Genomic DNA, 15112 nt, shown 5'->3' with positions numbered 1-15112 from the left:
AAACAGCTGGAAATCACTCAGTGTATGGCAAGCTTCACACACCTGCCACTGCTATGAAGGTACTGCAAACTGTGATATCAAACTGTTGTCATCACATTAATATTGTTGGTCACCACCACCATAACCACATGTTGGTCTGTCCATGAATGAGGATCAGTAAAACCTTGACAGGCCTAATTCTACTACATTGCTTTGTGGAGTACCTGGGCCCACTCCTAAGTATTAAGATTGAAGTATCCCTTGAACACCTCCCCAATATAAATAAAAGTGTAAATGTTTCAGGCTCTTTTAAGAACACTGATGCGTATCTTATGCAACGATGGGCTATTATAATTCATACAGCTGACTTCTAGTCATGCAGGATATGGAGGATAAGGAGAAGCTTCCTGCTTTGTACATCGAAGAGAGAGAATCCTGCTTATGTACAGTGGATATAAAAAGTCTACACACACATCTGATAAAATTTCAGATTTCTTTGATGTAAAAAATCAGACAAAGATAAATCATTTCAGAACTTTTTCCACCTTTAATGTAACCTATAAACTGTACAACTCGGTTGAACAACAAACTGAAATCTTTTAGGTGGAGGGAAGTAGCACTATGAAACTAAAATAATATGGTTGCATAAGTGCGCACACCCTTAAACTAATATTTATACTAATACTTGTTGAAGCACCTTTTGATTTTATTACAGCACTTTTTGGATATGAGTCTATCAGCATGGCGCATCTTGATTTGGCAATATTTGCCCACTCTTCCTTGCAAAAACGCTCCAAATCTGACAAATTGCGAGGCCATCTCCTGTGCACAGCCCTCTTCAGAACACCCCACAGATTTTCGATTGGATTCAGGTCTGGGCTCTGGCTGGGCCATTCCAAAACTTGAATTTTCTTCTGGTGAAGCCATTCCTTTGTTGATTTGGATGTATGCTTTGGGTCGTTGTCATGCTGAAAGATGAAGTTCTTCTTTATGTTCAGCTTTCTAGCAGAAGCCTGAAGGTTTTGTGCCAATATTGACTGGTATTTGGAACTGTTCACAAATCCCTCTACCTTGACTAAGGCCCCGGTTCCAGTTGAAGAAAAACAGCCCCAGAGCATGATGCTGCCACCACCATGCTTCACTGTGGGTATGGTGTTCTTTTGGTGATATGCAGTGTTGTTTTTGTGCCAAACATATATTTTGGAATTATGACCAAAAAGTTCACCCTTGGTTTCATCCGACCAAAACACATTTTACCACATGCTTCTGGGAGACTTCAGATGCGTTTTTGCAAAATTTAGCCAGGCTTGGATGTTTTGCCACTCTACCACACAGCCCTAACATGAAGAATATGGGAGATTGTTGTCACATGTACCACACAGCCAGTACTTGCCAAATATTCCTGCAGCTCCTTTAATGTTTCTGTAGGCCTCTTGGCAGCCTCCCAGACCAGTTTTCTTCTTCGCTTTTCATCAATTTTGGAAGGACATCCAGTTCTTGGTAATGTCACTGTTGCACCATATTGAGATGTAGTTTATAGGTCACATTACAGGTTGAAAAAAGTCTGAAATTATTTATCTTTGTCTAATTGTTTAACATCACAGAAACCTGACATTTTAACAGGGGTCTGTAGACTTTTTATATCTACTGTACGTAAGAGGTGCCTTCTCCTTAGCCTGCAACGGCAGATATTATTAAATTTGGATGTTCTAAAAGCAACTAAAACATGACAAAAAGGTAATTTTCCAAAACCTTTATAAGTGAAATGAACCAGATACTTGCTACTAATCTGTTAAGGTGTTAAAGTACATGCTTTGACATTCAAATTCTAACTTCCAGTAAGACAACAATAAGAGTAGGGTCAGTTCAGTAAACATGGGAGAGGAGTAAGACACAAACAGCACAGATTGTTCTGTACAATGAAAAGAAAATACTGAAGTTCCCTCCAGAGCATGAGAATGTTTATGACGCCCACACTGGGACTGCTGCCAACTTTGTTTTACTAAAGTCTCATTTAGCCACATCAGCAAGATGAGAAATGCAAGTTTTGTCCGTCATTTTTATACTCCTTGCCCAGACCTGGGGGCCACCTAGCACAGGGAGCAGCTGTATAGAACTCCCATTAGACAAGTTTCTGCTGGTCCCAGATTTAGGGGTTTTATTTAACTTGTTACAGTTAACTGTATTGAACAATTTAGCTGCTCGATTACACATAAATATGACTGTTTATACAAACTGCACTCTCATACAAACTCTCCCCCTCTGTGTTAACTACCATGTTGTATTCCTAACCATCCATATCACGAATGTGCATCAAGAGAGGATCTGCAGGAGGGAAACAGTAACAGCGCCTGCATCACTCTAGCTTTTATAAATGAGGGTCAGCACTGAAAGGTTCAGAGGAGCTCTTTCACTACTACATACAGTATATTATAAAGCAATGTACATTCCATGTGCATTCAGCCTAATATTTTCAGTTACTACGTATTTGATGTTGCCTTAACCACTTTCAGTCCGGACACTTTCACCCCCTTCCTGTCCAGGCCAATTTCCAGCTTTCAGTGCTATCATATTTTGAATGACAATGCGCGGTCATGCAACACTGTACCCATAGTAATTTGTTAGCATTTTTTTGAGACAGATAAAACTTTATTTTGGTGGTATTTATTCACCAATGGGATTTTAATTGTTTTGCTATATAAATGAAAGAGTCCAAAAAGTTTGAAAAAAAAGTGTTTTTCTTATAACATTTTGCAAATAAATAATCTTTCTTCATAAATCTTCACCAAAATGTATTCAGCTATCTTTTTATATAAATAAAAATAACCCAAATTAGTTTATACAGAAAAAATTATAATTTTTCTAAATTTATTTTTACATTTTATTTTTTATATTATTATTTATGTTTTTTAACATACTGCCACTGGCAGTACAGTGTCACCATATTGACACTGTACTACTTGTGGGGGGTGATGAAGATTTTTTTTCTTCTTTTTTTACTCTGATCGCTTTTACACCCATAAAGGCTGTAAAAGTAATCATTTCTCCTTCTCTCTGGCTGCATTCTTGCAGCCATTGAGAATACTGTTAGAGCTGTGATTGGTCACAGTTTGTCACATGGTACAAGGCTGTTGTGAATAGCCTTGTACCATGTGACCTCTGTGATCATTCACAGATTTCACAAGTAGTAAGCAATGATGTCAGGACGTGACATCTTGTTTACTGCTATTCATGTGATCACTGATTGGCCAATCAGTGATCACCTAAATCAGGACCTCGCACAGAGGTTTCGTACAGCGATCTGGACACAGCACGCACTGATTGCAGTGCTGCGCACTCCCAGGCAATGGATGCGAGTGGACGTTTAGAAACATCAACCCACTTCGGCAGCGCTCCCGTCCAGTCATTTATCTACATGGGCAGGACGGGTAGTGGTTAAAAAGGATTTCTAGGAAAAAAACATTTTATTAGCTTTTGGATAAACTGGGGAAGGGACAGAATCTCTATCCAGATCTCACTGATCTGCGGCACTGAAGATAAAGATTTTGCTTAATCCCTGTGCCCTTAGAGTCCAGGCACACTGGTTTAAAAAAACGCTGATCCTAGAGGAGTTTAGCGTTTTGCCTGTAAAAGCAACTAATGTCATCTTATGTATCCATGTACAGTACATTAGGTCATTTAGAGCCATATTTTCAGCTCAGCAGCTCAGGCAGAAAAAAAAACCCTTTCTGTTTTGCGTTTTTGAAAGCAGCTTTCTTGCAGAAAAAAATGCTAGTACAAAAAAACACTTAAAATTAGCGTTTTTTTATGCCAAGAGCATTGGAGTTTTTTTAGGCCAGTTTGCATGGACCCTAAATGAACTTTCACTGCTTATGAATGAGTGATCAGTGATGTTGGGTCGGTGCCATGTGTAACGCAGCCCATCATTGCTGACTGCTAATTTATAAAACTGAAACTTGAAACACTGCTACAGTGCTCTGAGATCCATTGACCAGGCTATGTATGTGTAAAAGCCAGAGCCACAGCCGTGTGATCTGTGCTACTGTCAATCACAAATCCATCTCCTTTCTATCAGCGTTGTCGGAAACCTGTCCAGCCAGGCTGCCTATAAATGAATGCATGGATTTGAAAGGGGGAAAGTGCTATATGGGTGTCACGGTGGCTAAATGGTTAGCCCTTCCACCTGGCAGTACTAGGGTCATTGGTTTGAATCCCAACCACTGCACCACCTGCCTGCAGTTTGCATGTTCTCCCAATGCTTGCATTAGTTTACTCCAGTTTCCTCCCACGCGCCAAAGACATGCTGGTAGGTTAACTGGCTCCTGTCTAAATTGTCCCTAATATGTATGAATGTAAGTTAGGTATCTTAGATTGTACATCCTTTGAGGGTTAGAGACTTATGTGAATGTACAAAATATATGTAAAGCACTGCATAAATTATGCAGCATTATAAAAGTACCTGAAATAAATAAATATACAATTGGTCCACCTATGGATTAAAAAAAAAAAGTGTAACGAGAGTACTTCTTTAATCGCTTCCCGACCCCCCATAGCAGAACTACTGCTACAGGGCTGCACAAAATCACGTATATATACATGATTTTGTGTTTCTAGGAAGGGGGCACGCGCGCCACTCTACCCGCGCTGCCATTGGCAGCTACAGCTGTCGATCACCGGGTCCTGGCTGGAGATTCTCCGCCGGCGCCCAGAGATTGCTGAGGAACACTGCCAGGGGAGAGGTCTGTATGAAAACAATACAGATCTCTTTCCTGTCTGCACCAGCATGCTTCTTGCATGCTACAAAGCAGCATGCTTACATAGTAAAGCACACACTGACAACACAGTAAAACACAGTTAACACACAGTTAACCCTTTGATTGCCCCAGATGTTAACCCCTTTCTGCCCAGTCATTAGTACAGTGTCAGTGCTTTTTATTAGCACTGGTCACTGTATTAGTGTCACTGGGGATGTCAGTGGCAGTTAGTCAGCCCCCCCGTGTCAGAATGCCCACCGCAGTCCCGCTATAAGTCGCTGATCGCTGCCATTACTAGTATAAAAAAATTCTAGCTAAAAGTATATCTAGCTGTCACTGCATTTAGTCATTTCTGAGTGAGCAACTTGGAATAACAATGCAGACTGGAAATTCAGAGAGACATAAGCTATTAAAACACCATGGCAGCCTGGCAGCTAGTATGTTTTGAGTCAGCATTGGCAACCTACATTTTCTCTTAGTACAGGCTTTTTTTTAAAAAGAATTTGAAACATTTATAAAAAGAAGGCAGAGAAAAACAATCTCTATTTTTTCAAGCTTCTTTTAAAAATGGTACAGTATTTCCCAGTTGTTTGTAAGTGCAAAGGTGCTATATTCTAACAATAAACCATCCAAAAAATAGCAGTGGCTGGTGACTGAAAAACTATGCACTTTTCATATCAACCAAAGGTACCTTAATACAGAGATTTAAATTTTGAAAATTTAATAAAATATTTAAATATAAAAAAAAAAATACAGAGAGAGAAACTAGTGCAAAACATTCTCCGCTTAGTCACGGCACACGGTAGATATATATTGCACAATTTAAACAACTGTTCTGCAGAGGTTCAAAGCTAGTTGTTTGTGGTTGGGATAATGAATGATGACATTGTCACTGTAAGGTACCCTCAAGCTCTGATCAGTCGCTACCCTATACTTACCTCTTTGGCGAGCTGGCCCAGGCTGTGTAGCAAGTTATCTGTAACCTCTCTCAGGACAGGGAAAGATCTTGAAGACATTTCTTTCTATAATTACCAGAATGAAAAGAAGAAACCACTGGTTATATAGAGCAATCCTTCATTTTTCTAAAAATAAAATGTTTTCATCACAAACTGTTCCACTATAGTACCGCAATTACCAATTAACCAAACAACTCACAGATACACATGGCAAGAATACACCACCACCATACAATTTATTGCAGACTATGCCATACACATTACTTTATTTGCTATTAAAATTATAAAGTAATTATAAAGTTGCTTTAAAGTTATGTTTTCTGATCATAAATCTTGTCTGTAAAGTGGTTCTAAAGCCTATACATTTTTTTACCTTAATGCATTGTCTGCATTAAGGTAAAAACTGTCTAAGTAAAAAAATATGCGCCTTCACCCCCCCCCCCCCCCCCCCCCACCATATTTACCTGAGCTCTCACTCGCTCCAGCCCATCCCATAAGAAAGGAAAAAATGTATTTGAAATATATTGTAAAAATATTCTTCCCAAATATAATGCTACAATTTTGGCCATATTCAATATATTTATATATATATATATATATATATATATATATACACTGCATGTTGAAATGCGGTTTTATTACAAAATATATGAAAAATATTTGTAAAAATACATTTCAAATATACTGTATGTCTTTCAAAATACAAATCTACATTTTTGGAATGCATTTACAAATATATGTAAAAATATATGTTAAAAAAATCTGTATGTTGAAATGTGTTTTTTATATATTACAAAGTATATGAAAAATATTTTAAAAGAATATATATTTCTAACATATAAAAAAGTCATTTTAACATATATTTTTACATATATTTGTAAATGCATTCCAAAAATGTAGATTTGTAATTTTAAAGACATACAGTATATTTGAAATGTATTTTTAAAAATATTTTTCATATAATTTGCAATAAAAACACATTTCAACGTGCAGTATATATATATATATATAAATTTTGAAATATATTAAATATGGCCATAATTGTAGCATTTCAAATATATGTCAATATATTTGGGAAGAATATTTTAAAAATATATTTCAAATATATTTTTCTTCCATGTGGGATCTGTAGCAGCTCTCCCAGCTCTCACTGGCTTTGCTGAGGCACTGCTGTCAGTCAGATCCTGTGACGAAGGAGGGGAGGTGGGGCCGAGCAGTGCTGTCTGGGTCTATGAACGCAGGCAGCGAGGCACTGGACTAAGCCCTCAGGTGTGCTGCAATAGGAAGCAGTTTCCTATGATGGCATACCAAGAACAGGAGGAGCACCAGCAAGGCACCCCAGAAAAGGAAGATCAGGGCTGTCCTGTGCAATTCTATTACACAGAGCAGGTAAATATAACAACTTTGTTATTTTAAAAAAAGGTGAACTTTAAAATAACTTTAAAGCATATCTAAAGCCCAAACAATTTTTTAGATTTTGGTATGAGTGATGAGGGGTTACAGCCTCAGTGAGGTTTTTAATGGTGTCCCCTTTAGGGAAATTCGCTTTATATCTGCCTTGGTGACAACGGTTACTAAAATGTGGGAAAATACAGTATTTTGCCCTGTCATAAGAAAAAGAGGTGAGGGAAATATTCCAATTGGGGCACTGTGTCAACTTTTTAAGTCAGGGGTCTCCAAACGTTTCAAACAAAGAGCCAGTATACTGCCCGTCAGACTTTAGGAGGGCCATTGAGGACAAAAAATATACTTGGCACCAGCATCAGTGAGAATAAACATGGCCTCAGGGTTGTTGGTCAGTAAGAGGAGGAGTAGTGCCCCACCATTGGTATTAGTGGGAAGAATAGTACACCATCATTGGTTTCATGTGAATAATGTCCCAAGGGCCGGATAAAGCCAAATCTGGCCCTCGGACTGCAGTTCGGAGACCCCGGTCTAAGTCATTCTTTCAAAAGAAAAAAATGGCGTTAGATTTATTTTACAGTAGCTTTTCATTGGAGTACAAAGTGCAATAATTTATTGCAACCTGTTGAAAGAATATTATGTTATAATGGAGGATTGAATCTCAGTAGGGGGGAGGTTCATCTGTAAATTATTTGGTAATTTTCTTAAACCTGCATTTGAAGTTTACAACTTTAACGCTGCTGGCTCCTGTTCTTTCAGTACTGCTTCCTCGAACTTCCGTACATTGCAGTTAACTGTGGACAGTGCATTCTCCAGGCAATGTTAGCTTGCAGAAGGGAGGGTGGAGGAGGAAGGAGGTGCATGGGAGCGCCTTGCTATAAAAGGCTCTGGGGCTGTGTGCTTCTTCTGATGCACACAATATACGGAGACACAACTCTAGTTGTATCTTCACAAGATGCTGCAAGAGAAAGGAGACACCCTGATATAGGAAATCAGGGCCAGTGATCATGGCACCAGCCTAAACAGGGCAAGGATTTGAAGATAGTGAATATTCCATAAGTAAACCAGCTGCAGAAAGTGCTTTAAAAACTGAGGGTTTACCCCTTGACGCCGATCGCACGCAAATATGCGGCCTCTCAGCATCTGGGCCTTGATGCCGAGCAGCCGCATATTTGCATGCAATTAGAAAATATATATGTGCTGAGCGCGCGTGCCCTGAGTGCTCCCAGCACATATCTCACCTTTTGATCGGGACCTTTTCCGATCATGTGACCGCCGTGATGGTGAATCATGGCGGTCACATGACCCTAAAACCCCACCCCGCCTCCCGGCTTCTGAAACTCTTAAAGGGCCGGGAGGCACCGGCGCGAAGAGGTTAATATCACTTTAATAAACATGATTTTGAGGATGCACATATTCACTGGAGAAACCCAGAGTGAAAGAAAGCCCACGATTTGATGTCATCAACCCTTTTGTTGTCTCAGTTTATTGTTGTCTATGCATAAATAATTTGATGGTAGAACTTTAAGGTCAGAACTAATCACAAGATTTCTGTGAAAAGTCAGCTATGGTAAGAATTACGCTGTGTTTGACCAGTTTTCATAGGATCTGTGCAATTATTCAATAGCCATTACATCAGTCCATATTACTGAAAGAAGAACAATGGCACGCTCTCATGATACTGACTGAGCTGGAGCTCAGTGACTGAATAGATTCTTGGAAGTCCCCACACTGAACTCTGGGTAATGTGTCAAAGAATGCTTCACATCCCAGTTCACACACAAACCAAAGCACACACTGCCAGTAGAGGTACACATCCACAGTTTACAATGTTTGCACAGTAAATACATCGCTTGTGGGCTCTGGAAAGGTTTTTTTTTTCTAATGAATAGCTTTGTGCTATTTTCACCAGTATGGTCACTGCATACCATATCATGGCAAAGAACAACATACATGGGTAGCACAGTGGCTAAATGGTTAGCACTCCTGCCTTTCAGTACTATAGTCATTGGTTTGAATCCCAACCACGGCACCACCTGCCTGGAGTTTGCATGTTCTGGCTGTGTGGGTTTCCTCAGGGTACTCCGGTTTCTTCCCACACTCCAAAGACATGCTGGTAGGTTAACTGGCTCCTTTTTAAATTGGCCCTAGTATGTGAATGTAAGTTAGGGAGCTTAGATTGTACACCCCTTGAGGGTTAGAGACTGATGTGAATGTACAATATATATATGTAAAGCGCTGCATAAATTGACAGCGCTATGTAAATTCCTGAAATAAATACATGTAGGATAAAAAAGAACATCTGAGGAAAGTATCATTTATCAACTGGACAGAGCACAGTAGGCTGAAGTCAGACAGGCAACTGCCACTAGTTGAAATCAGAAGCAGGATTGTTAGGAGGCAGCCTGTTTGCCCCTATGGAATTGCTCTCCGAGGACGAGAGATGTTGTTCCCATCACTAGGGATCGAAATTCAGAAGCGTTTGAGCCAGTGACATAGCGTCATCTCACTGCGTCTGGATACAGAGGGAACAATTCCATAGGGACAGACACACAGCCTCCGGGATGATCCTGTGATTTATCTATAATGGTGGAATTGCCCAATCTGACATAAACCAGGCTTACTTATTGGAAACTTGTACTGAGAAAAGATGTGGCCTGTTATAGCTGGAATTCTGACTTTAGTCCATCTTCACTAGACACATGCTTGCTCCATATCAGCACTTCTGAAAATATTGAGGTCATCAACAACCAGACAACTAACATTTTTGGAAAGGGGGTCAGCAAGGTCACCCTTCAGTATTTATCTCAGTACAGGTTTTCTTTAATAAAGCTGCATTGTGCTATAATCTTAGATTGTAAGCTCCAAGGAGCAGGGCCCTCCTAACCCTCTTGTATTGAACTGTATCATTGCTGTATTGTTTCCCTTTATATTGTAAAGCGCTGAGCAAACTGTTGGCGCTATATAAATCCTGGATAATAATAATAATAATGAAAACAACTAACCAACAATAACATTTCACATTCACTAATGAGAGGTACAACTGAATGACTGCTTTAGGCCTGTTTCAGCTTTTATAGGAGCAGTGTGAACAGCAAGCTTTTAGAAAGCATTTGCAGAGCTTGTAGCAAGGTTTGTTAAAGCTTTTAAAGTGCCATTCAGCTCCAGTTTGTGAATGTTGACCACCAATGCTAATGGGAGTGCTGATTGCCACTTTACACAAGCTGCTAGCAGGCTTCAGCATTTCTTGAAGTTTGCTGAAAGCCTGCTGAGGTCTGCTAGCAGCTTGTTTAAACTGACAATCAGCATTCCTATTAGGATCTGTGTATAACCTTTTCATAACAGGAGCTGGAGGCCGCTTTAAAGGCTTAAATAAAACTGCTTAAAGCTTGCTGACAGTTTCATAAAAGCTGGCTGTTCACACTGCTCTTATACAAGCTGAAGTTGGTGTTAAACAGGCCATAGGATGTTGCCCATATAGTGCCCCCTGCACCACCTTATGCCTAATTTAGTTTTTTTTTATAGGAAATCATTTTGCAGAATTTGCACAAAGACAGTGCCCCACAAGTGACAACTGTGCTTTGAATTTAGCAGGCTGACCCTGCCAACAAGTCCTCAAATTAACCGTGTAATTGTGAAGTGCTATCTCGAAAGTTCATGGAAGATCCCTGTTCCGGGTATGGCACAGAGAGTCTGCTAGTGTCTTACATCACAATGCAGGTTGGAACCCCCTATAATTAAGGGGTCTCCATTTCTGGTAAGCCTCCATTTAATCATTTGGTAGTGGTGGTACACACCTTGGTGACTATCTGAAGGAAGATTACCCATATTGCACCTACAGCATCGATTTACAGCATTATCACTGATTTCAGAGTTTTTATTCTTATATGGACTTTATTATATGTTTACATTGACAATATGTTACTGTTTTGCTGATTTGACCACATCTCTCAGTTTTTCTATGTACACTAGTGATTAGTGCAATTCGCACAGTATTATTTAATTATGCAGGGCCCTCCTATCCCTCTTGTATTGAACTGTATTGTTGCTGTATTGTCTCCCACTATAATGTAAAGCACTGAGCAAACTGTTGGCGCTATATAAATCCTGTATAATAATAATTATTTATTTATTTAGATTGCCTTTCATAGGTATGAGGGTCTTCATAGTGCATATGCATGTTGTATGAAGTTTATTGACTCACATAGCGCAATATTTATTTTATTACGTTTTTACAAAGAGGATATCCTCTTCAATATTGAAATAAGGTGATTAGAGATTTGCGCAGTTTGATCCCATTTACACAATTTTTTTTGTGGGAACATAGACTTAGTGTGAACAGGGCATTAGGCCTCAGGTGCACTGTTGCTCCAAAACATGAGTTTAGGAGCTTTTGGTGTTTTTTGCCAAAGCCCCTGAACTCAACTCAATAAAAGCCTACGTGTCCATGTACACACAGGCTTTTACCAGAGTTTAGCAGCAGCAAAGTTTAGGGGCAGTTAAATGTTCCTCTCCTGAACGTGGACGATTTGGCCAAAAAAGCTAAACACATCAAAAATGCATCTAAATGCGTACAAACGCAATGGAAAATACTCTGGCCAATCAAATGAATAAGCATCAAAGTGCTTAACGTGGCTAAACGCAGTTTTGTGTTTACATGCATTTTTGCCGCGTTTAGCTGTTTTCTGCTGCCAGGAGAGCTAAATGTCTGGGGGAGTTCATGTGCACATAGGGTCTAAGTTACACAGTGGAACTACCTACAGATATAGCAGGGTGTTACAATGACGTAGTTCCAGTGCAACTCTTTGGAAACCGAAAAAGCTGTTGTACAACAATAGATTATAAAGCAATACTGAATGTTATTTCTGAAACAATGTCTAGTAGGTCAGCATTGTTCAATGTACGGGTACAAATATGTCTGGCACTAGGGAGAAAATGTACTTGGCAGAACCGCATAGTCTAGCAGAACACAACACTTCTGTGTTTGGTTTATTGTGCTCCTCATATTTTTCTTGATCTTCAGGCTCGTGAATGAGTAGGACAGTCAAAGCAAAATACAGGCAATGCGTTGATATGTACCATTAAAAGATGACTAGCTGGGATAATGCCATGCACCTGGCCCTGACATATCTGAACCTGTCACTAAGGTAATATTACTCTACACCCCGCATGCCCAGAGGAGGACGTGAGCTATGCTTTTTTTTCTTATCAGATTGCTAAGCACTGCTAAACTGTGTGACCTTAGGTACATACTCACTGCTTGTCTCGGTGTCCCTGCACTACCCACATTTCACCATGCCCTCCTTTCTCATGCTGCTGTGTAACACTATCTACATGTGGACAGCACCAAGCTAGTGATACAGCAAAGTCACATCTCCTTATGGAATTTGTTTACTTGAAATATATTATTCCCAACTCACTAAAACAACCATGAAATGCTATAATATCACTCGCCAATGTATCTTGAAAACAAATATACAGCACCTCTGTTCTCTAATAATGGGATTGGGTGCTTTTGCTTTTTTTTTGGGTGAGGGGATTGTACTTGTAGCTCATTGGGGGAGGAGGGGGGTTTTATAGATGGTCAGTAGTCCTAGGAAGGATTGTGGAATGAATGGTAAGGAAGCAGAGGACTACAGGTTTGGCACTGGATGGGATCAGGAAAGAACAAACAGAGGGTGCGTGGGCCTAATGCATTACCATACAAAATGTTTAATAAGAAATAAAAGTAGGTGTTGTACTCACAAACGACAGGAAGAGGCAAGTCCTCGAAACGCGTCAGCCTATTGGATGTCTACACTCCCTATTGCGGATTGTCACTTAGCACGGTGTTGACCAAGCTTTTCTTTTTTGACATGCCTTTGACTTTACTGTCGTGTGAGAGTACAACACCTACTTTTATTTCTTATTAAACATTTTTTATGGTAATGCACTAGGCCCATGCGCCCTCTGCTTGTTCTTTCCTCATTCAGTATATTTGGATTTCCCCAGTCCATTGAGGGCTGCAAGGTGTGCATGTTCCAGGACATTCTTGATGTGGTTGTAGCCTGTATCGAGTCCATCCCCAAGGGCAAGAGCATTTGTGTTTATTGGATGGGAACAGAAAGTGCTTGACATTTAGGAAGAAGATCAGAAATTAAAAAGAATAGATTTATGAAGTTTGATGGTGAATGGAATTCCATTTCTTTGTACTGTGTCTCTAAGACTGAATGACTGTCACTTAGAAAAGCAAAAAGCTATCAAGTATAAAGAGCAGGCATGTATAGGTGCCAACACACACCTGCACCAAACACATTCACCTCTGCAATGGTCAAATGCTAGATTGGTAGTGTTGGAGCCTGACCCTACTTTTTGACCCACCATATTCCCACAGGCCAATCACTAAGATGGGTGGACTCCTTAGCCAATAGGAATGGGATAGGTATCAGAAGGTTTTTTTTTAACCTTAAAGCAGATAAAGCATTATGGTAAAAAAAAAACCTTTTGAGTTTAGAACAACAATAAAGGTCCATTGTTGCACTACAGTATGAACATGCCATTCTTTTACCTACCGTTATGGGCTTCAAAAGATCAATGTTGGAACGGAACTCATGCTCCAGCAGATTGAGCTTGTCCTCTGGAAGAGCACAGATTACTGTTTGGCTAAATTTTGCAACTTCTTCATTGTGAATGGTGACATATTCTGCCAGCCTGGAGCTATTGCACAGATCCTTCAATCGTATTTGAAACCCAGACACCAAAACCTGAAATAATAAAGAAAGCAGGTTTAGGGTCACTGTAAATTTATATCAGTCCTATCCATGCTTATAAAGGACTACATTGAAAAAAGGCCAACAAAATAAATAGATTATTGCTGCACACATTTCCATACGGGCAATCATTTTAACAAGTAGCGTTCTACAATACACATTATGCATGCATTTATTGAGTTTCTAATATTCATGAGAATGCAGCTTTTTACTTAACTAGGACCAGTACTTCATGAATTTAGGACAGGCCTCATAAATAACACATCAGAATCAGATATGTGTCACTGCTTGATAGCAACTTCACTACTGGAAAGCCCTCCCGTGTCTCATTGCATTATGTGTATTCTTTGCACATGAAACTTTACGATCATTACTATTCAGTTAAAATACTCAAGGCACAGGCCCTTGACTCGCCCTATGTCAAAAACGCATTTCTATACACTGATCTGAACAAGCTCGAGCCAAAATACCTCATTTGGCCTAAAGTGAAACAATATGCACTTGGTTGTAACTGGGTGTCAGCTGGAAAATACATCCTAGATATTTCACAACTTGAATATGAGCATATGACAAATGCCATGCTCACGTATCACTTATGGGTGGGCTTGGTCACAAATCGTACGCATAAATTGTTTACTCTAGTACCTGTTCCAATTTCAGATCTGCGTTCATTATTTCTTCCACTACAATGGGAGGCATGCTTATGTTTTGTTGAAGGAAGGTAGTGAATTTCTCATTATCCATTAAGCATTCCCTAAGCTTCAAGCCTGTAAAAGACAATAAATACATACACTTACATTATATATGAAAACATGAGAATAATACGTTTACCAAAAATAAATAAACTACAGGAAGCTGAATAAAGACTGAATAATGACATATTGCCATTATGATTCATCCAGGGGCACGTTCATATAATTGCTACCTTTGGTAATAATTCTCTTGGCAGCCTATACCATACTCATCTATGCATCAAACAAGCTATTAGCTATGCTAGTCTAACAAAGAATAGTCTTTGGGATCGCTAAACATTGCAGAATGGTGTGTCATATTTCACATAAACTGATATTTGATTTGAATGGCTACTTCACTGTCGCATCCGTGGCACAGGTTTTCAATTAGCAACAATCACGCCTCGGGTGGACCTCATTGGCTATGATACTGCCACTGCGCAAAGCTCATCCGTGGCACAGGTGTACTGTGTCTAATACTAAATGCAGTCCAAATTACTAAAAACTCATTTATATGTTACCACCAATAATTAACATGA

The 15112-nt window shown here is 39.5% G+C and overlaps 1 protein-coding gene and 1 non-coding gene across 3 annotated transcripts in view; both read right to left on the bottom strand.

The window, feature by feature from the left end:
* ABCA1 (ATP binding cassette subfamily A member 1) overlaps positions 1 to 15112 on the bottom strand; it is a 155649-nt gene that overhangs the window by 60805 nt on the left and 79732 nt on the right. For both annotated transcript variants that reach the window (XM_089682623.1, XM_089682622.1), the window contains exons 6-8: positions 14488 to 14609; positions 13645 to 13836; positions 5672 to 5755 (exon numbers count right to left, since the gene is read on the bottom strand). In XM_089682623.1, coding sequence (XP_089538749.1) covers positions 5672 to 5755; positions 13645 to 13836; positions 14488 to 14609 — 398 coding nt within the window. The remainder of the gene's footprint in view (positions 1 to 5671; positions 5756 to 13644; positions 13837 to 14487; positions 14610 to 15112) is intronic.
* Positions 14881 to 15021, bottom strand: LOC149458186 (U4 spliceosomal RNA). The gene has a single exon (XR_016313495.1). It is a non-coding gene; the product is annotated as a U4 spliceosomal RNA (small nuclear RNA).

The sequence above is a fragment of the Staurois parvus genome, unplaced genomic scaffold (assembly GCF_062004578.1).
Source record: "Staurois parvus isolate SC_StPar_1 unplaced genomic scaffold, SC_StPar_1.0 ptg000292l, whole genome shotgun sequence".
NCBI lineage: Eukaryota > Metazoa > Chordata > Amphibia > Anura > Ranidae > Staurois > Staurois parvus.
Note: the sequence above shows the minus strand (reverse complement) of the source record. Positions and strands in the feature narration are given on the sequence as shown.